Genomic DNA, 22,397 nt, shown 5'->3' with positions numbered 1-22,397 from the left:
AAAAACATCCCCACAGCATGATGCTGCCACCACCATGCTTCACCGTAGGGATGGTGCCAGGTTTCCTCCAGATGTGATGCTTGGCATTCAGGCCAAAGAGTTCAATCTTGTTTTTCATGGTCTGAGAATCTTTCAGTGGCGGCTCCTGAAAAAATTCTCAGGAGGGGCAATTTTTCTGATGATTTAGGTGACCTACACACATTTTAAAAAAGATATGTCCAGCAACAACATGAAGACAGGGGCAGCATATAAGTCAATACCAGAAGCATTTATTGACTGATCTGGGGAGATGGATTCCAGTTTCTGTGACAGATTATAAATAATCTCTGATGCCTTTGTTATATTAGCTTTTGGTTGAATGTACTGTCGTAGTAAATATATAATGTTATAGCTTGGTCTGACTAAAATCTTGTGCATGACCCATTTTGTGTTGGGCCTTTGTATTCAATACAATGAACAAGAGTCCTATCTTGTCAGCCTTGTCAGCAGGTGGCTAAGGATAACACCCACGCCATAGGTCTCTCAGTTCTTCCAACTCACGAGTTCTTGCCCTGAGGACACACACCCACACACACACACACACACACACACACATCATCACTGATTAACACACACACACACACACACATCATCACTGATAACAAACACACACACACACACACACACACTGATAACAAACACACACACACACACACACAAATCCTCTTCTCTTAGGCTGAACATCTGAAGACAGAGAACCCGACTCAGAGCCAATGCAACAGTGACACTAGCCTGGAGGTGACCTCGCCCAACTCATCAGGACCAATCAGAAGATCAGAACTACTAGATTCAACCTACTTCATTTTATTGTATAAAATGTCAGCACACAATGTTTAGGGGCTCTTCTGATAAACTCCCTACGAGTTTGACGAACGGGTCCGTGCACGCGATTCCAGATATCTTTACCTCTGAATAAACTGCCTTATATTATACAATTATCCACCTTGTCCAAAAGTCTCTACTTGGTCTCCGTTCTCCAGTAAACTTGTTTTATCAACAATAGTAAGGTTCAATGACACAGAAAGCAGTTCAATGTCGGGGTACAGAGTCGCTCTCTTACCAGGATCGCGGTCCGCTCTGACCAGGGTGAAGCCGGCCGGCTCCACTTCTCTGTCCGGGACTCTGTCATCCAGCCAAGTCTCCCAGCTGTATTGGGATTACAGCTGCCTGCAGCGTTTTCATTATTTAGTCCGTTCGTAGCGGGTATGTACCACGATCAACAAGATCAGTCCAAAACCGAAGATCAGTCCAAAGCAGAATGTTTGCAGAATGTTTGTAAACTAAGTCTACAAATTAAAAACATAAAATAACGCCACACTGCAGGTCGCAACATAGACGCTGCTAGCCGCCATTGTCTTAGTTACGTTCAACGTTACGTCACGTATGACGAAAGCGCGTAAGTGCATGCCCACAGACACCCATAGAGAATGTATTGAAAGCTTTGAAATGTGAAAAAAATAGATTTTACATGACAGGCTATGAGAGACTTCTGGGCGATTTTCAACCTGACTGAAATCGCCCAAAAAACGGGCGGGGCCATTTGAAGCACGACTTTAGCCTGATTTGACATTTAGTGGCTGGCAGATCAGACGTGAACACTGATAACTGCTGTTGCCGTGATATAATTGATTAGAAAAAAAATCCCTTCCTTTTCCCGTTTGGCAGTGCGTCGCCCATATCGCCCTATTGAACAAGCCGCCCATGGAATCTTTAAGTGCCTTTTGGAAAACTCTAAGCGGGCTGTCATGTGCTTTTTACTGAGAAGTGGCTTCTGTCTGGCCACTCTACCATAAATGCTTGATTGGTGGAGTGCTGCAGAGATGGTTGTCCTTTTGGAAGGTTCTCCCATCTTCACAGAGGAACTCTGGATCTCTGTCAGAGTGCCCATCAGGTTCTTGGTCACCTCCCTGACCAAGGCCCTTCTCCCCCGATTGCTCAGTTTGGCCGGGCGGCCAGCTCTAGGAAGTCTCGGTAGTTCCAAACTTCTTCCATTTAAGAATGATGGAGGCCACTGTGTTCTTAGGGACCTTCAATGCTGCAGAATTTTTTTTGGTACCCTTCCCCAAATCTGTGCCGCGACCCAATCCTGTCTCGGAACGCTACGGACAATTCCTTCGACCTCATGGCTTGGTTTTTGCTCTGACATGCAGTGTCAAATGTGGGACCTTATATAGACAGGTGTGTGCCTTTCCAAATCATGTCCAATCAATTGAATTTACCACAGGTGGACTCCAATCAAGTTGTAGAAACAGCTCAAGGATGATCAATTGAAACTAGATGCACTTGAGCTCAATCTCATAGCAAAGGGTCTGAATACTTATGTAAATAAGGTATTTATGTTTATTTTATACATTTACAAAAAATATATAAAAACCTGTTTTCGCTTTGTCATTGCGGGGTATTGTAGTTTGATGAGGATTTTATTTATTTTATTTTAGAATAAGGCTGTATGGTAACAAAATGTGGTAAAAGTCAAGGGATCTGAATACTTTCCGAATGCACTGTATCTGCTGTCTGTCTGCTGTGTCTGTAAATATTCCAATGTAGGCTACTTGTATCTCAGCATGCCTATAAGGAAATGAAACAAATTGCCCTACATAAATAAGCAAATATTTATGGTGGATCTCCAATGAGTCAATATTGGTTTTGAGCTCTGATATCCAAGCCGGGTGTACACTACACGTAATTCAAAATCCTAACATCGCTAAACCTCACATTAAACGACCATCTTTCCTGTAGTTTTTTGTTGTTGTCTTGCCAACGTAGTGGCGCGCACACTAAACGATGTGGCACAGACGGGGGTCAAACTACAAGATTCTTCACTTGGCCTTGAGGATTGTCGATACCGCGCTGTCTCGCGAAAACAATGATGTGATTAGATTTAACGTAGCTACAACGAGCTGCGGCTCAATGCAGCCTCAACGATTTTGTCAGACATTCACGCTATCTAGCCAACATTTTGAATTGAATAACATTGCTTGTGAACTTCAGAGCTGTAGCAATTTGGCTTTGATTAAAGGCAAGTACAAACGCATACTAGAAGTAGACATCGCTCCTTCTCTAGTCTACACATTATGGGTGAAGCGACACAACATCATCTCACTGGCATCTCCTCTGGCGAGCTCTCATTGGCTATTGCTTATGACCGTTGTCAAAACGTGTTGTTTCATATCTCACGCTACAGAAGCTTTACATATTTTGTGCCGACAAAATCAAACATGTTTGAAAATATCGGGACGTCTGGAGCCTGAATGATGCTGTGATCGATTCCTGTTGTTCATTGTCGATTAGTTTGGTCTTCTGGGCTATACCAACTGAAGATGGGGAACACACATGTATTACATTCCAGTTGCTTTGTTTTCAATTAAAAATGATTTCATACAGAGAATACATAATTTGACAACATCATGTATTAATACAAATTGAAGAATGTACAACAATCTGAGATATTGGGTGAAATGCACAAACCACATCCCTTTTGTGATGTGAAATGGTTTGTTCCAAAAATGGTCGAAGCAGCGTGTGAGGCAGGAGTCAGCGTGGATGAACAACATTGACCGTTTCTTAATTAAATCCCCGTAAAGTCCACTATTTTAGCGCGAGATAAACTGTAACATAAACGTTTTTGGAAAACTACTTTGAAAGTGTGTTCACAGCGGTCCAATTGAACTATGGTAAGCACACTTAGCTGCGAACGTTGTTTTAGCTTGGCTAGCTTAGCTAATTAGTGAGCTATTAGCATGCTAACTATGTCGACAGACAGGTCGTTTTAATTTTTTTTATTTAACCTTTATTTAACCAGGTAAGCCAGTTGAGAACAAAGTTCTCATTTACAACTGCGACCTGTCCAAGATAAAGCAAAGCAGTGCGATAAAAACAACAACACAGAGTTACATATGGGGTAAAACAAAACATAGTCAAAAATACACCAGAAAATATAAATACAGTGTGTGCAAATGTAGCAAGTTATGGAGGTAAGGCAATAAATAGACCATAATGCAAAATAATTACAATTAGTATTAACACTGGAATGATATGTGCAAGAGATGATGTGCAAATAGAGATACTGGGGTGCAAATGAGCAAAATAAATAACAATATGGGGATGAGGTAGTTGGGTGGGCTAATTTCAGATGGGCTGTGTACAGGTGCAGTGATCGGTAAAGTGCTCTGACAACTGATGCTTAAAGTTAGTATGTAGGTAGGATAGGTAGCTAACTTACTACATAAATATTGCCAACTGTTGTGGTTGTCAATGTCTACTAAACCAAATATGTTACCTAGCTAATATCTCTTGTTCTTTCAAATGTGGGTGAGATTGATAGTTTTAGCAATAGCCAACCAACTAGCTCGTGTGATGGTGTTTGTTGTTAGCTAGTTAAGCTAAGTTAGCTAGCTAGTCCATCAACATTAATTTACATTTCAGAACAGTTCTTCCCTTTATGTGTACTGCCTAACCCTCATGTACAAAGGGCTTGTAATGAACAGTGACCACTCAACACAGGTCACTGACATATTGATGCATCTGAGCCTGATACAGTTGACCCTAAGACTATGTAACACATTACATTATCTACATGTCTTTATTTTCTAGCCTAATAAAAGGAAGAAGGCATTCATTGACAAGAAGAAAGCGGTGACCTTCCACCTGGTCCACAGAAGTCAGAGGGACCCCCTCGCTGCTGACGAGAAAGCACCCCAGCATGTCCTCCTACCCGCACAAAAGGTAAGAACATGTGTTAGTACAGTGGTTCCCAACCCTTTTCGGTTATTGAGTATGGTTACATGCACACAATAATGAGATTATTGTGGATAGCCAGATTTAATATAATAGTTTGATTAAAACATTGACATGTTTTACAAGAACAACGATTCCCCTAATAATCCTGTTTACATGGACACATCTGAAAAGGCTACCTGATGGCGCTCTGATAAATGCAGAAAATCGTCAATCAATATAAACGTTCTACTAAAGGGAGCATGTTCTTTTTGGGAAGCATATTTGATTCTGAGTTTGGACATATAAAGTTTGTATGTGAAAACGCTTGGCTGATGCTAGCACATGCGACGATCAACGCCGATTAAGGTGTTTACATGTCTTAATAATTCGAAAGATTGCTCAGAAAACCAGGTGTTTTAATCGGTGTATGCTTACTTCGATTTTGACCTTACGCCGATTAAGGTAAACAGAGTAGGTGTTTACATGACTATTGCATAATCTGCCTACTGCCATAATCTGTTTAGTATAGAATTATTAGTGTGCATGAAAACGTACTCACTGTACCACCAACTGAATTTTTCTCTGCTCAAAGTACCGGTGAAGTACCCACTCTTGTGCATCTTACCAGTAGGCCTATGGTCTCATGAGTCTTGTCAAGTACCCGCTGTGGATAGACCAAGTACCCCCAGGGGTCCTAGTACCCCTGGTTGGGAACCACTGTGTTAGTACATGTACCAGAACTTACTAAGATATTTAGTGTTGCAATGGAAATATTCATTGGTTACAACATTTAGGCTACTTATCCTAGTAGAAGTCAAAAACATATTTAATTTGTTGAAGACAGTTATTGGCCAAGGACAACCAAGATATTTGGTGCATGAAATCCTGCTTTATGTGCACAATTGTATGTTTTGTCTCAAGGTCCGTAACCACTTACTCTACTATCTGTGTTCAGGTGGAGGTGGAGAAGCGACGAGAGGAGCAGAGGGAGTTTGGGGTGTTTTTTGATGACGACTACAACTACCTGCAGCACCTGAGAGAAACGGCTCGGCTCGTAGAGTGGGCTTCATCCGGCAAATCACAGAGAGGAAAACGTACCCATGACCTCCAGGATGGGGATGAGGAGGAGGAGGAGGAGGAAGAAGAGGAAAAGGCTACTCCTGTAAGTTTAGCAGGAGGTCCAGTGGTTGTTAGTGAGTGGAATGGTTGTGTAAATGTTTGGGCTATATATTGGACCAAACAGCTAATGGTGTAAATATAAGGTGAAAGGATCTGGTCCTTTGTTAACAATGTAGATAGCTGGAGATGAGCAAAACAGAACAGTAGTTTGAGGCTGGCATTTGTGAGATCAAATTTCCCTAGTTGTGACATGTCATCACATGACATAGTGGCTTTCCTAGTGTACTTTAGGTTGTGACGGGTGACTGTAGGATGGGGTGTGGGGGCACCATTAGCTTTTTTTTCTTTTCAGCTATCATGACTACGTTTCTCTTAGTAACCTTCACTACACATTTTATAGCCACAGTGAGTAGGCTAGCCAGTATTTTTGAGATAATTGTAATAAATGGAAGTATTGAACAGGTTATGCTTTTGTAACTTCAGCAGACCGTCTCCTTCAACTTGCCCTCCTCTGTGTTTGCGTCAGAGTTTGAGGAGGAGGTGGGAATGTTGAACAAAGCTGCCCCCATCTCAGGTAAGAGGCCTCTTTCAGTAACAAAACCAAACTCCAGAAAATGCCATTTTGGGTTCTTTGTTTTATGGCCAGGTCATTATTCTAAATCAGTGAATTCTTCAAGTTCTTAACTCTTGTTCCTCCTCTCATGTTTTTTCTCAAAGGACCCAGGCTGGACATGGACCCGGACATCGTAGCTGCTCTCGATGAGGACTTTGACTTTGACGACCCAGACAACATGCTGGATGACGACTTCATTTTGAAGGCCAACAATGTCAAAGGAGCTGTTGGCGTGGGGTAAGAATATATACTTTATATCAGTTACATTTGTTTTTACCCAGCCCTAGTACCAATCAAGTTCCGATTGTTGAGAGAGAGGATTGCTTTTTGTGTTTTCAGTTTCTTACTGAGAGCTGGGAAACATCTGGTAATTGAAGTCCTGTCTGTCTCTGTCATTGCAGTGATGATGATGAGTGGGAGGATACAGATGAAGAGGAGAGCGACGAGGAGGGGGACGTTGACTCTGAGGGCGGTGTCTCTGGTGATGAGGACGGCGAGGGGCGCCCCCGAGAGTTCATGTTCATGGACGAGGAGACGAAAACTCGCTTCACAGAATACTCCATGACCTCGTCAGTCATGAGGAGGAACGAACAGCTCACGCTGCTGGACGACCGCTTTGAGAAGGTCAGTGAGCCCTGGAGATCCTTTTGGGGTTTGGACCTGGGTTGCATTTTGTGACCTTTGGTAAAAGATAAACTGTGAGTAACTGGCTGATCTAACAGCATAAACACTCAGGTAGGGCTGTGGTGGTCACGAAATGTAGTCAGCCGGTGATTGTCAAGCAAATAACTGTCGGTCTCACGGTAATTGACCGTTAATTAACATAAACACATTTAGCATCTCCTGGCTTCCACACACAGCCTACAAGCCATTTTAAAAAAGTATAATAAATACATGTAATATAGCCTAAATCCATTATTTATTTTAGACAGGTCTAAAGAAGCATGATATGAAGAAAATATATTATATTTCAGAAGAAAAGAATAGCATACTCTTGAGTTGTCCTGATGTGGCTATGCCAAATGGCTGTGGGCTACGCTAGTACATTTAGCAAACAAGATGTGCTTATCATATCGTGGCATTATTTTATAGTGTAAAGAATACAATTGAAAAAAGCTGAATCAAATATAAATATTTTCTCCAAGCGATTTGAGGGAGTGCGCAAATGCGTCTATTCTGTGTTGAGCGGTTAACAAATAAATAGGTACTCCAGATGCTTAATTTAGAGTTATTAATATAACTTTAGTTGTTCTACAAACGTTGGGCTAAATGTTTTGATTGTTAATACATTGTAAGGCTGCATGATGAGACTCTAATGATGATTTGAAAAAAGTTGCTTGAAAGGCATGTGCTCTGCTTTGTACACACTCCAATAGTCTCTCATTCACAATTTGACAAGCACTTGAAAATGCCTTGAATTTCACGGCGGCATCCCCTTTGTGGCTCTAATGCACCCTAAAAAAATCTCTGCCTTTTGCTGCCCGAAGTGCTGCGTTGTTCCCTTCTCCCTGAGTGTGCTGCGCAATCCGAAGCGTCTCTCACTCACATGGCTCTCCGTCACGTGATCGGGTCTTTCTCACAGGCTACAAGTGAAGACAGACACATCGGGGACGCAACTGCACACGTCCCTATCCAGTTCTGAGGTGCAGATTGAAGATATTGGAAGAACTGGCCACATTTACTTTTCGTCAGCCAACAAGATGAGTAGGCCTAATGAACAGCAAAAGCACTAGCCTATGTCAATCTATTATCCCCCATAGTACAAAAGTTAACCTATTCTGTGCGAGAAATAAATATTCCAAACATAGTCTGAGACAGTTGTGGGATGCGATAGGATGCGCTGCTTATATATGCCAGTTAGGCTCTACACCTCTTGTAAAGCGGATTAATGTGCTTAATTTAAGAAGTTATTTGGCCACTTTAGTTGTGATACAAACCTTATTAAAACATATACAGTGGGGAAAAAAAGTATTTAGTCAGCCACCAATTGTGCAAGTTCTCCCACTTAAAAAGATGAGAGAGGCCTGTAATTTTCATCATAGGTACACGTCAACTATGACAGACAAAATCCAGAAAATCACATTGTAGGATTTTTAATGAATGTATTTGCAAATTATGGTGGAAAATAAGTATTTGGTCAATAACAAAAGTTTCTCAATACTTTGTTATATACCCTTTGTTGGCAATGACACATGTCAAACGTTTTCTGTAAGTCTTGACAAGGTTTTCACACACTGTTGCTGGTATTTTGGCCCATTCCTCCATGCAGATCTCCTCTAGAGCAGTGATGTTTTGGGGCTGTCGCTGGGCAACACGGACTTTCAACTCCCCTCCAAAGATTTTCTATGGGGTTGAGATCTGGAGACTGGCTAGGCCACTCCAGGACCTTGAAATGCTTCTTACGAAGCCACTCCTTCGTTGCCCGGGTGGTGTGTTTGGGATCATTGTCATGCTGAAAGACCCAGCCACGTTTCATCTTCAATGCCCTTGCTGATGGAAGGAGGTTTTCACTCAAAATCTCACGATACATGGCCCCATTCATTCTTTCCTTTACATGGATCAGTCGTCCTGGTCCCTTTGCAGAAAAACAGCCCCAAAGCATGATGTTTCCACCCCCATGCTTCACAGTAGGTATGGTGTTCTTTGGATGCAACTCAGCATTCTTTGTCCTCCAAACACGACGAGTTGACTTTTTACCAAAAAGTTATTTTTTGGTTTCATCTGACCATATGACATTCTCCCAATCCTCTTCTGGATCATCCAAATGCACTCTAGCAAACTTCAGACGGGCCTGGACATGTACTGGCTTAAGCAGGGGGACACGTCTGGCACTGCAGGATTTGAGTCCCTGGCGGCGTAGTGTGTTACTGATGGTAGGCTTTGTTACTTTGGTCCCAGCTCTCTGCAGGTCATTCACTAGGTCCAATTTGTAAGTCGCTCTGGATAAGAGCGTCTGCTAAATGACGTAAATGTAAATGTAAATGTAGGTCCCCCCGTGTGGTTCTGGGATTTTTGCTCACCGTTCTTGTGATCATTTTGACCCCACAGGGTGAGATCTTGCGTGGAGCCCCAGATCGAGGGAGATTATCAGTGGTCTTGTATGTCTTCCATTTCCTAATAATTGCTCCCACAGTTGATTTCTTCAAACCAAGCTGCTTACCTATTGCAGATTCAGTCTTCCCAGCCTGGTGCAGGTCTACAATTTTGTTTCTGGTGTCCTTTGACAGCTCTTTGGTCTTGGCCATAGTGGAGTTTGGAGTGTGACTGTTTGAGGTTGTGGACAGGTGTCTTTTATACTGATAACAAGTTCAAACAGGTGCCATTAATACAGGTAACGAGTGGAGGACACAGGAGCCTCTTAAAGAAGAAGTTACAGGTCTGTGAGAGCCAGAAATCTTGCTTGTTTGTAGGTGACCAAATACTTATTTTCCACCATAATTTGCAAATAAATTCATTACAAATCCTACAATGTGATTTTCTGGATTTTTTTTTCTCAATTTGTCTGTCATAGTTGACGTGTACCTATGATGAAAATTACAGGCCTCTCTCATCTTTTTAAGTGGGAGAACTTGCACAATTGGTGGCTGACTAAATACTTTTTTCCCCCACTGTATGCCTATGGGCTAGGCTACATGAGGTGTGCGACTCTGATTTGAACAAGTCGCAAAAAAAAGGCATTGTTTCTTATGCTGGGCATCATTCACAAGTGATAATATATAATTCACAAGTGATAGGCAAATATTGTCACCCATCAGACTATTCTTGATTTAATATTGTCTTTACATATACTAAATAATATGTGTGTGACATTTGTTTTGATTTAGAATGGACCATTATCATGCACCTGAATCGAAACAGGGGCAGTGGGGAAAAATACATGTCATCTATGCACTTAAAAGCGCCCCTCATTCGCTATTCCCCATGATTTATTTTCATGCCAGCCAGGTAGGCTATACTCTGTTGTAAATATAAGCAATATGCTTAATATTAGGAAAGTTGAGAAATAAATATAGTAGGCCTAGCCTATAGAAAGCTGATGTGATCCTCTTTTTAATAGAGGCCATCACTCTGTTTTGTCTCACACAATTGCATAGCCTATAGAAATGTTGCGCAACATGAGCTCATGGGCTCTCATGAAGTGTTTGATTTGATTTTTGATTACATTTGCATTGATGTCAGAGTGATTAGAAGGACAATAGAGTGCTGAGTACCAGGCAGTTAGCAAGTTTGGTAGGCTACTAATGACCATCAGCAGCATCAGAGCTTGGAGAAGCCTAATTATCGTGACTAAACGGTCATGTGGAATTTGACTGCCTTCATGACTCGTGTCCACCGGTGTGGCGGTAATACGGTCACCGCAACAGCCCTACACTCAGGTGCTGATTTCAGCTAATGATAATCATTTAATTCAAACAATTATTTCAATTAATATCATTGTATCGTTTTCAAAACGTGTTTCTTCCTGTCTCCCATAGTTTTTCGAGCAGTTTGACGATGATGAGATTGGGGCCCTGGACAATGCTGAGCTGGAAGGGCATATCGAGCCAGACAGTGCTCGCCTGGAGGAAGTCATCAAAGACTACTTCAAACAGAAGGAGTTAGAGTGAGTGTGTGTGTGTAACTCTATAGATAAAGACAGATGTGGAAGTCTTCATAGGACACAACGGACTACCATAAGCAAGTCTTTGTGTATGTCTGTTTAACTTTACATAATGACAGTCATTGAATCAACTGTATTATTTCAGCTACCGGAGGCCTGATGACCTGGGTCCTAAAGAGCTGCCAGTGGTGAGGGAGGAGGAGGAGGAGGAGGATGAAGAGGAGCAGGAGATGGAGACCATTGTCCTGACGGCACCAGCAGAAAAGTGGGACTGTGAAACCATTATCAGTAAGTTAATCTACTGACCGTGTTGCTATTACCTCTGTCTGTTCAGTAACTAACACTTTAAGATTGCCGTTGTAGTAAATGCCCAATTCAGTTCTGATGACATATGAATTGGCTAGATGTTTATTACCATGATTACTACATAAAAAAAGAAAAAAAAGAATGTTGAAATCCTTTCCGTTTTCCTTTACTATCCAAGGTACCTATTCAAATTTGTATAACCATCCAAAAATCATCAAAGATCCACCAAAGGTAAGAGATATTTCCTCTGTCGGTTGTCTGAGCGAAGATAACAGAAAAAAAAGACATTGTCACGTAGTTAGTTGCATGTCTACCATTCAACATTTTGAGAGGCTTTTAGCTCGTCTTCCTACTCAACATTAGCTACTAAGTTGTGAATTCAAGGCATCAGCTCAGGGCCATTGTTGCTGTTGATATGAGATGCTACACAGTACTGACCGATAGTGGTGTATTTCTGTGTGCTCTTCTCAGGCAAAGCCCATCCAAGTGTCCACCAGGACAGGCATTCCTCTGGACGTCCTTCCTGGGAGGGGCCTGACAGCCAAGCAGGCGGAGCGCATGGAGCGTATCAACGACTCAGACCTGCCCCGCGTCGCCACACAGCCCCGACCTAGCGAGGAGAGCAAGGAGGAGCGGAAAGCCAGGAAACAGGCCATCAAAGAGGAGCGCAAGGTGGGTTACTATACTCTCAACTAATAGTTCTCTATCTGGCCCTCCCTACTGGGTGTTCATGTTGAGAATTCATTTATTGTTGGCTTGGTAACACAATGTTTGAAAAAGCTCCTGGAACAATCGTCATAGGTTGGAATACTGTGCTCCATTTAAATATCACTATACATATACAGTGGGGAGAACAAGTATTTGATACACTGCCGATTTTGCAGGTTTTCCTACTTACAAAGCATGTAGAGGTCTGTAATTTTTATCATAGGTACACTTCAACTGTGAGAGACGGAATCTAAAACAAAAATCCAGAAAATCACATTGCATGATTTTTAAATAATTAATTTGCATTTTATTGCATGACATAAGTATTTGATCACCTACCAACCAGTAAGAATTCCGGCTCTCACAGACCTGTTAGTTTTTCTTTAAGAAGCCCTCCTGTTCTCCACTCATTACCTGTATTAACTGCACCTGTTTGAACTCGTTACCTGTATAAAAGACACCTGTCCACACACTCAATCAGACAGACTCCAACCTCTCCACAAAGACCAGAGAGCTGTGTAAGGACATCAGGGATAAAATTGTAGACCTGTACAAGGCTGGGATGTGCTACAGGACAATTGGCAAGCAGCTTGGTGAGAAGGCAACAACTGTTGGTGCAATTATAAAAAAATGGAAGAAGTTCAAGATGACGGTCAATCACCCTCGGTCTGGGGCTCCATGCAAGATCTCACCTCGTGGGGCATCAATGATCATGAGGAAGGTGAGGGATCAGCCCAGAACTACACGGCAGGACCTGGTCAATGACCTGAAGAGAGCTGGGACCACAGTCTCAGAGAAAACCATTAGTAACACACTACGCCGTCATGGATTAAAATCCTGCAGCGCACGCAAGGTCCCCCTGCTCAAGCCAGCGCATGTCCAGGCCCGTCTGAAGTTTGCCAATGACCATCTGGATGATCCAGAGGAGGAATGGGAGAATGTCATGTGGTCTGATGAGACAAAAATATAGCTTTTTGGTCTAAACTCCACTCGCCGTGTTTGGAGGAAGAAGAAGGATGAGTACAACCCCAAGAACACAATCCCAACCGTGAAGCATGGAGGTTGAAACATCATTCTTTGGGGATGCTTTTCTGCAAAGGGGACAGGACGACTGCACCGTATTGAGGGGGAGGATGGATGGGGCCATGTATCGCGAGATCTTGGCCAACAACCTCCTTCCCTCAGTAAGAGCATTGAAGATGGGTCGTGGCTGGGTCTTCCAGCATGACGACGACCCGAAACACACAGCCAGGGCAACTAAGGAGTGGCTCCGTAAGAAGCATCTCAAGGTCCTGGAGTGGCCTAGCCAGTCTCCAGACCTGAACCCAATAGAAAATCTTTGGAGGGAGCTGAAAGTCTGTATTGCCCAGCGACAGCCCCGAAACCTGAAGGATCTGGAGAAGGTCTGTATGGAGGAGTGGGCCAAAATCCCTGCTGCAGTGTGTGCAAACCTGGTCAAGACCTACAGGAAACGTATGATCTATGTAATTGCAAACAAAAAGGATTCTGTACCAAATATTAAGTTCTGCTTTTCTGATGTATCAAATACTTATGTCATGCGATAAAATGCAAATTAATTACTTAAAAATCATACAATGTGATTTTCTGGAATTTTGTTTTAGATTCCGTCTCTCACAGTTGATGTGTACATATGATAAAAATTACAGACCTCTACATGCTTTGTAAGAAGGAAAACCTGCAAAATCGGCACTGTATCAAATACTTGTTCTCCCCACTGTATATATATATCACATTGTATAACTAAATGTTTTGGTAAATGTCATCTATGAATATGGTTCAAGTATTTAGATATCTTGTAGAAAGCTTTTTGTCCTTCACCATATTGCTTGAATTTTTCTACAGGAGCGAAGAACAGAAAAGAAGGCCAACAAAGAAGCGTTCAAACAGGAAAAGGCCTATCAAGAGAAACAAATGTTGAACCTGCGTTCCAACGTCCAGGGTCTAAAGCTGTCTTAGCTGCCCAGATGGAAGATGAATTGGGACTGTTTGCGCGAACTGACTTGATGCTCATCCTCTTAACTGGATTATTGATGGACAACAACCCTGAAACCGCCATTTTGCAGAGGACCCCAACACGAGGACTATGGGCCGTGTGACATTTTTTGTGAAGTGTTCAGAGATTGATGTAGCCTGGTCCCAGATCTGTTTGTGCTCTCCCCAACTCCTATGGTCGTGACAGTAAGAGTCTGCAAGACTGCACAAACAGATCTGTGACCAGCCTAATTCAGATGTTTTTTTTTATAGATCAACTGTTCTGACAGTATCTTGTCAATCATTAGAGTGCAGTTCACTTACCATTCTTACCTTATACAATAAAGCTAAAGATTCTTCCTGGGGGTTTTTTGTTGAGAAAAATTACAGAACATCAAAATATTGTAAAAGTCCTTGGATATCTTTATTAAATACTGAGTCTGTTTGATTTGGAGTAGTGTGTGACATTCATTTGGTTATTCAATTATATTTCAATGCCCAACAACCCAATAGGCTTTTACAGCCTGAATAAAGTTTACTGAAGATTATTTCAGGCCACAGATTAGGACTGGCGATAGATTTCCAGAAATTTCACCACTCTCAGGGACCATAAAAACATAGAAATACAACAACAGAACATACAATAATACAGGAAATAACAATACGCAAAGTGTCAATGATTATCTAACCAGGTTAATGGCAGTTGGCCTGAAGCTTTTACCAAAACAGATTGTCTTGTAGCAGCGATATACTCCCGTTTTGGATGGTCAACGTTCGAAGAAATGATGCAATTTCAGTGGATGGCCAATGTCGTGGGTGATATTTGCCTTGCATCTCACAGCCCAGTCGGTTAGTTTGGATACATAGTATTTGGTGTATTGTGTCCAGGGGCAAACACAATGTATTCTACAGTGCTAAATCTTTAGAGCTGTTGATCCACAAAGTCATCTTTTCATAAATTAGTAAACCAGTAGTTACCAATGTAAATAAAGCTGGTCGTAAATCCAGTGTTGTAAGAAATCCCCATTGTTGTGAAATTGCTCAGGTGTTAAGGGTGGTACAGGTGTTCATAAATTAGTAAACCCGTAGTTACCAATGTAAATAAAGCTGGTCGTAAATCCAGTGTTGTCAAATTGCTCAGGTGTTAAGGGTGGTACAGGTGTTCAACTGCCTGCCATCTTGGAGGCTTTGAGCATGTGTCACTGACTGTGCCCTGAGTCATTCCATTTTAGTCATTTAGCAGACGCTCTTATCTAGAGCGACTTACAGTTTAGTGAGTGCATACATTACTTTTTTTCATACCCCCTGTGGGAATCGAACCCACAACCCTGCCATTGCCGGCCATTCCCTCCCCTACCCTGGACGAATTGCGCGCCGCCCCATGGGTCTCCCGGTCGCAGCCGGCTACGATAGATCCTGGATTTGAACCAGGATCTCTAGTGGCACAGCTAGCACTGCGATGCAGTGCCTTAGACCACTGCGCCACTCGGGAGCATTCCATGATTCATAAGCATTTGGCTACACCCACGATAACATCTGCTAAGTATGTGTAGGTGACCGATTTGATGCATACTCCTGTTAACTTCATCACTGAAGACATGATTGAAAACCAGTGAGGCACGACAATGTATCAGTGTACCTAGGTAAACCCGTTCTGTGAAGTAAAAAGTCATTGTTCTTAATCCATCCAGTGAAAGGTGTGTTTTACAGCCTGAGGTCAGAGGTGCTCAGGCCATAGCCTACCACTACATCTCCTGCACTCATCTCCACCTCCACCTCTTGTACAAGGACGTGTGGTTTGTCATAGCCAGAGTTTGTTAAATCCATGTCCTCCACCTCAAATGTCCTTGAGTCTGTTCCCACAGAGTCATCTCCACACAGCACCTCCCCCACCTGCCCAGAACTAATGGGGTATTGAGGGTAAGCCGAAGATCCAACACTAGTGGTCGGACTCTCAACCGGTTCCTCCTCCTCTTCTGAAGTCTCCAACAGGCTCTGGGATGTGGTGGTAGCTGGTTCTATGCCACTGATGTGCGCTATGATCTCGCATTGCAGGTACATTATATTGTTGGCATGTGGGTTTGATAGGACTGAAGCCTGTGAAACAATAATACATAGCCAAATTGAGATTAGTCAGCTCAGAGGGTGTATGGTTACTGTTTTGGACCAGAAAAGACACTGATAGCATATACTGTTCTAGCAATAAGCAAAAGCATCAGATAGGATGATCTTGTCCCAGAGGGGAAAATAGTCACAACACAGTACTGCTGTATACATAAATATAATAATATGCCATTTAGCAGACGCTTTTATCCAAAGCGACTTACAGTCATGCGTGCATACATTTTTTTTTTGTGTATGGGTGGTCCCGGGGATCGAACCCACTACCTTGGCATTACAAGCGCCGTGCTCTACCAGCTGAGCTACAGAGGACCACATATACACAGGTCCATGTATACACTATACATTACACATTCTACATAATACATACATTGCACGTTACCCACTATACACATTGTGCGCTTACCAAAGTCTTTGGAAAATTGGACAAGGTTATTTTCCGCATGCTTCTCTTGCAGAGCCTTATTGTCACAAAGACTACAAAGGCCACAATGCCAATGATGATCAATGGCAAAAGCATGAGCAAAGATGATTCCAGTGAAATTGTTTCTGCAGATAGATAAACATATCAGTCACTGAATCACTTAACTAGCATACTATGTCATTGTAAGATAACTTTCCATAGCCACTATTCATTTTGACTATAATAATTCATAAAAAATGCAATAATTAATCAAGACAAAATGCCAGAATTAAATAACGCCTACTTGGACCACATATAACAAAAAAAATGTAATGTTTACAAATGGTAGTGTGCTTACTGTCTTCATGGCCACAGATGGGTCCTGTTCTGTTGAACATAACTCTTGTGGCCCATTGCATCCCCTTCCAGACTAACACAGTACTGCTCCTTGTTCTCCAGGATTGTGAAGGTATAACGACAGACTTTGTCTTCTATCTTGCAATTAAATTGGTGATTAGTCTGCAGACAGAAGAAAGAATATGCAATTAGTAAATCAGCTAATGTCAACATCATCATTAAGTATCCATAGATGTTAACTTTAGGTCATCATTACTAATGCACTGGGCAAAGTAATTAAATGGATGTGACCTGTGTTACCCTCTGCATGTATACTGTAGATTCTAACCAATTAAGGGCAATTTTCATCATACTTACATTTTCATAGGTTACTTGGTAAGAGAAGGTTTTGTCATCTCCTCCCATGCGAGACTCTCTCAGTTCTGTGTACAGGTGGTAAGGGTTGTCGAAGCTCACTGTGACCTCCATATCCTTCATTGACACATCTACGGCAGGGAAATCCAATTTGCCTGAGATAAAATGAAAAGGGTATTAGAGTAGGGTTAGAGCAAATGCCTGCAGTAATGAATATACTGATCTGGTGGAGGACTACCTCAATTTTGTCATATATACTTCTCTGTTGCTTAGATGGATGTCAGTTTTGTGTCACACAAAGAAATCACGTTTCTATACAAGGAGGAAAAATATTGGTATGTTTTCAATGCCCACTTTGAAAACCCACTTTTGACAACATTGTACTTACAGATGTCAGCTGTCAGGAGACTATTAAATGTGAATATCGAGGACTTCTGAGATGCTGATTCCTCCGTTTCATCAATGGCCGTTATCATCACAAAGTAGCGATCCAATTCGTTTGCGTTCCATATCAAGGGGGAGAGGTCATAATGATGCTGTTTAGTGAAAGTCTCCTGCCATCTAAAAATAAAAACAACCATCAGCGAGCACTAGATACATTTAACAGAAAGACGGCACTCAACCAACAAACAGAGAGTTAGAAACTGTTAATAGATACTGTGTAATAGTTGAATAAGCAGATAGCTCTGTTAGGATATCGTTCCAGGTAACAGGCTAATCCCTGTGGTTAAGGTATCTGATGCCCATTACATACTCATTATATTATTTTCAATCAAATGATATACACTGAACAAAAATATAAATGCAACATGCAACAATTTCAAGGATTATACTGAGTTACACTTCATATAAGGAAATCAGAAAACCAGTCAGTATCTGGTGTGACCACCATTTGCCTCATGCAGCGCGACACATCTCCTTTGCATAGAGTTGATCAGGCTGTTTATTGTGGCGTGTGGAATGTTGTACCACTCATTTTCAATGGCTCTGCGAAGTTGCTGTTATTGGCAGGAACTGGAACATGCTGTCATACACGTCGATCCAGAGCATCCCAAACATGCTCAATGGGTGACATGTCTGGTTAGTATGCAGGCCATGGAAGAACTGGGACATTTACAGCTTCCAGGAATTGTGTACAGATCCTTGTGACATGGGGCCCATGTATTATCATGCTGAAACATGAGGTGATGGCAGCGGATGAATGGCACGACAATGGGCCTCAGGATCTTGTCACAGTATCTCTGTGCATTCAAATTGCCATCAATAAAATGCAATTGTGTTCGTTGTCCGTAGCTTATGACTGCCCATACCATAACCCCACCGCCACCATTGGGCACTCTGTTCCAATGCTGACTTCAGCAAACCGCTTGCCCACTCGACGCATTACATGGTGTCTGCCATCTGCCCAGTACAGTTGAAACTTCTCCAGTGTGCCAGTGGCCATCGAAGGTGAGCATTTGCCCACTGAAGTTGGTTACGACGCCGAACTGCAGTCAGGTCAAGACCCTGGTGAGGACGACGAGCAAGCATATGAGCTTCCCTGAGACGGTTTCTGACAGTTTGTGCAGAAATTCTTCAGTTGTGCAAACCCACTGTTTCATCAGCTGTCTGGGTGGCTGGTCTCAGACGATCCCGCAGGTGAAGAAGCTGGATGTGGAGGTCCTGGGCTGGCGTGGTTACACGTGGTCTGCGGTTTTGAGGCCGGTTGGATGTACTGCCAAATTCTCTAAAACGACGTCGGAGGCGGCTTATGGTAGAGAACTTAACATTCAATTATCTGGCAACAGCTCTGTTGGACATTCCTGCAGTCAGCATGCCAATTGCACGCTCCCTCAAAACTTTAGACATCTGTGGCATTGTGTTGTGTGACAAAACTGCACATTTTAGAGTGGCCTTTTATTGTCCCCAGCACAAGGTGCACCTGTGTAATGATCATCCTGTTTAATCACCTTGATATGCCACACCTGTCAGGTGGATGGATTATCTCGGCATCCGGAAAACACCTTGTCCGGAGAAGACAAGGTGAGCGCTACCATCAGTCCTGTGTCATGCCAACAGTAAAGCATCCTGAGACCATTCATGTGTGGGGTTGCTTCTCAGCCAAGGGAGTGGGCTCACTCACAATTTTGCCTAAGAACACAGCCATGAATAAAGAATGGTACCAACACATCCTCCGAGAGCAACTTCTCCCAACCATCCAAGAACAGTTTGGTGACGAACAATGCCTTTTCCAGCATGATGGAGCACCTTGCCATAAGGCAAAAGTGATAACTAAGTGGCTCGGGGAAAAAAACATCGACATTTTGGGTCCATGGCCAGGAAACTCCCCAGACCTTAATCCCATTGAGAACTTGTGGTCAATCCTCAAGAGGCGGGTGGACAAACAAAACCCCACAAATTCTGACAAACTCCAAGCATTGATTATGCAAGAATGGGCTGCCATCAGTCAGGATGTGGCCCAGAAGTTAATTGACAGCATGCCAGGGCGGATTGCAGAGGTCTTGAAAAAGAAGGGTCAACACTGCAAATATTGACTCTTTGCATAAACTTAATGTAATTGTCAATAAAAGCCTTTGACACTTATGGAATGCTTGTAATTATACTTCAGTATACCATAGTAACATCTGGCAAAAATATCTCATAACACTGAAGCAGCAAACTTTGTGAAGACCAATACTTGTGTCATTCTCAAAACTTTTGACCACGACTGTATATGTCATATGTAAGCCATTATGAAGAGTCATCCAAACACAAGTCAGCAGTAGCCTGAAGCTAATATTAGAATAGCAGCAAAGCTCACCCCATATCACCACTTATGTTCAATTTGAAGCGAGGTTGATGAAGCAGTTCACTGTAGTTCCAATAAACAGTTGTCTGAAAGTTGTTGCAGCTCACTGTCACATTTTCTGGAGGTGGAACTGTCCAGGAAAATAAGACATTAAATTGAGTTAGTAGGCTTATGAAGGCAAGGTGAAGAACCTGCCATGCAGGTAGTCTCAGTGTTTACATATTGAGGCTTTGCTCATGAGGGTTAGTACCAAGGGATATGTTGTCAACAATCTAAGCCAACCCTGTCTGTTTTGCCCCATAGTTGCGCAAGCGTCGGTTTTGTTGCTAAACAACCAACCAACTCTCTACACACTAAATCAAATGAAAGAATGTATTAATCAAAGTGTCATTGAGCAACACTCACTTCCTAATGTCAGCACCTTGGACAATTCCTGTTAGACAGCTATATGTTCAACCAAACGACACATCACAACTCTTCTCAACCAGAGATCTCCATTGACTTATTATGTATGCCCTCGTTGAAATGGCAGGTAAATATCGGCAGCAATGAGGAAGCAAATATGAGTGTTACTTTGTCCAGGTGAGTTGAGCTACATTGTCGCCCGTCTGCATTCCGCCAACATTCATTGCAGAAAGCACCTTAGCATTGTGCTGCTCATTCTTATCACAGTACAGTACTGATGTTGGTTTTATGAGTCTACTTGAAAAGAACAGAAAGGTCAGCACACTGAATTACTATTTTATTGACGACGTTTCTTCGTCAGGTCAAGAGCGTTTTAAAAGTCTAAGCAAGCACTCAAGGAGATAACCAGTCCAAGGATTTTCCACACACCACACCCGTGTTAAACCACCTTTGGTTTATTATGGTACCACGGAATAATTTTATTACAGTTTAGGTACGCTAATGTAAGAGCAAAGTACATGTATTTAGGCCTACTGTATGTTAGAATTCATTACAAGACTAATTTGACATCCTGTGGTTAATATTTAGGATTGAGGAATGGTGGAGACATAATGGGGAGTTGACTGTAGAGTCGGTTTATTCTAAGGGCAGGTTCAAACACACGCACACTACTCAGAATTACAGCCCATTTGTATTTTTTAAACATAATTTGGGGACATTTGGAGGTTAGGATACTGACAAAAGATGATGTGAGCTGATTTAATATATAGTGTGCAGAATTATTAAAAGTGGGCAAAACACCATGACTTAAAAATATAACTTACCGACAAAATTGTTATTACAGTATTATTACATAACTAGGCCTATTACCTCAAGTCATCCCTTCCTATTTGTAATCAGAATAATAATAACCCATATTGTTTTTCAATCAAAGCAATGTAGTTTTCAAAGTTTTCATTCAGGTTAACCAACTTACCCAACGTGGAAACTTCTGTGACCAAAACCATCAGGACTGTCAGTGAACTACAAAAAGCCAACATCATGACTTTTCAAATAAAAATCCACGAAATTTAAGAAACCGAAATAACAAATAGATAAGACTTATTCTTAGGTAAAAAACAAAACAAAAAACAGCGATCTACCTTTAACCTAAATTATAAGACATAACCGCAAGGCTAAAAGTAATCAGACTTGTATCGATCGTTGGCGTAACTCAGTTTTCCTGGCAGGATATGACACAGAGGCATATTTCTTCACAGTTTATTCGAATTCACACGCCTCAATTTCCTCATTTCATTCTAATGAATTCTAAAGACTTCTGTAGAATATAGGCCTACCATAAGCGAAAATCCTAGCAATTATTAGGCAGTTAACTAAACTAAATATATCCTAAAAGGACTATATGTCCGTCCCATCTGAGTTGAGTACCGGAAACATGCGGAGAAAACAGCGAAGTTCACACCTTGACCTCAACCTCAACCCAATCTCTCTCCAGTCGCAGGACATCAAAGGACAGGTAAAACATGTCAGTAGCCTACCTTGATCAATGCCACCTACTACTGCTGATTTGTGATAAAACTTTACATAACAACAAAGAATTGACACAAGCAATTCACAATCAATGTTGTTCATTGCACCCTTGTGAAAGTGACATCAAATGCCCACCTTTGAAAACTTTTGAAAATGCTAGGATTGTTGTACAGGCAACAGTGATGACTGATGATACTGTAGCACATGGTCCAATAAGAGCTTCATATACTTTTTAGGCCTTTGTCTATCGAGAAAAATTATATACAGCTGGATTTCTGGTTGAGAGGAAAGATAAATGCATGTCTAGGATTTTAATACAGGCAACAGTGATGCTCATGCATTT

At 42.0% G+C, this 22,397-nt stretch overlaps 2 protein-coding genes across 3 annotated transcripts; one reads left to right on the top strand and one right to left on the bottom strand.

The window, feature by feature from the left end:
• The first annotated feature begins 3,546 nt into the window (after positions 1–3,546).
• LOC121565906 (protein LTV1 homolog) lies at positions 3,547–14,544 on the top strand. 2 transcript variants are annotated; one of them, XM_041876251.1, is made up of 11 exons: positions 3,547–3,713; positions 4,633–4,764; positions 5,714–5,920; positions 6,364–6,451; positions 6,595–6,727; positions 6,892–7,114; positions 10,966–11,093; positions 11,236–11,378; positions 11,575–11,627; positions 11,868–12,068; positions 13,968–14,544. In XM_041876251.1, the coding sequence occupies exons 1-11, from the start codon at positions 3,711–3,713 to the stop codon at positions 14,079–14,081; spliced, it is 1,425 nt and encodes a 474-aa protein (XP_041732185.1). In that variant the 5' UTR covers positions 3,547–3,710; the 3' UTR covers positions 14,082–14,544. The 2 variants fall into 2 exon arrangements, with proteins under 2 accessions (XP_041732185.1, XP_041732184.1); XM_041876250.1 differs by having other exon boundaries at positions 6,361–6,451.
• Positions 14,545–15,520: 976 nt separating this feature from the next.
• LOC121565907 (interferon gamma receptor 1) lies at positions 15,521–21,922 on the bottom strand. The gene is given in 8 exon segments (XM_041876252.2): positions 15,521–16,193; positions 16,624–16,766; positions 16,979–17,024; positions 17,026–17,139; positions 17,335–17,486; positions 17,720–17,892; positions 20,132–20,249; positions 21,501–21,922. Coding segments are annotated over 8 exon segments (1,206 nt in total). The 5' UTR covers positions 21,568–21,922; the 3' UTR covers positions 15,521–15,800.
• Between the last annotated feature and the right edge of the window lie 475 nt (positions 21,923–22,397).

This window comes from Coregonus clupeaformis, unplaced genomic scaffold (assembly GCF_020615455.1).
Source record: "Coregonus clupeaformis isolate EN_2021a unplaced genomic scaffold, ASM2061545v1 scaf2300, whole genome shotgun sequence".
In the NCBI taxonomy this organism is placed as follows: Eukaryota; Metazoa; Chordata; class Actinopteri; order Salmoniformes; family Salmonidae; genus Coregonus; species Coregonus clupeaformis.
This window is presented reverse-complemented; position numbering and strand designations above follow the sequence as displayed.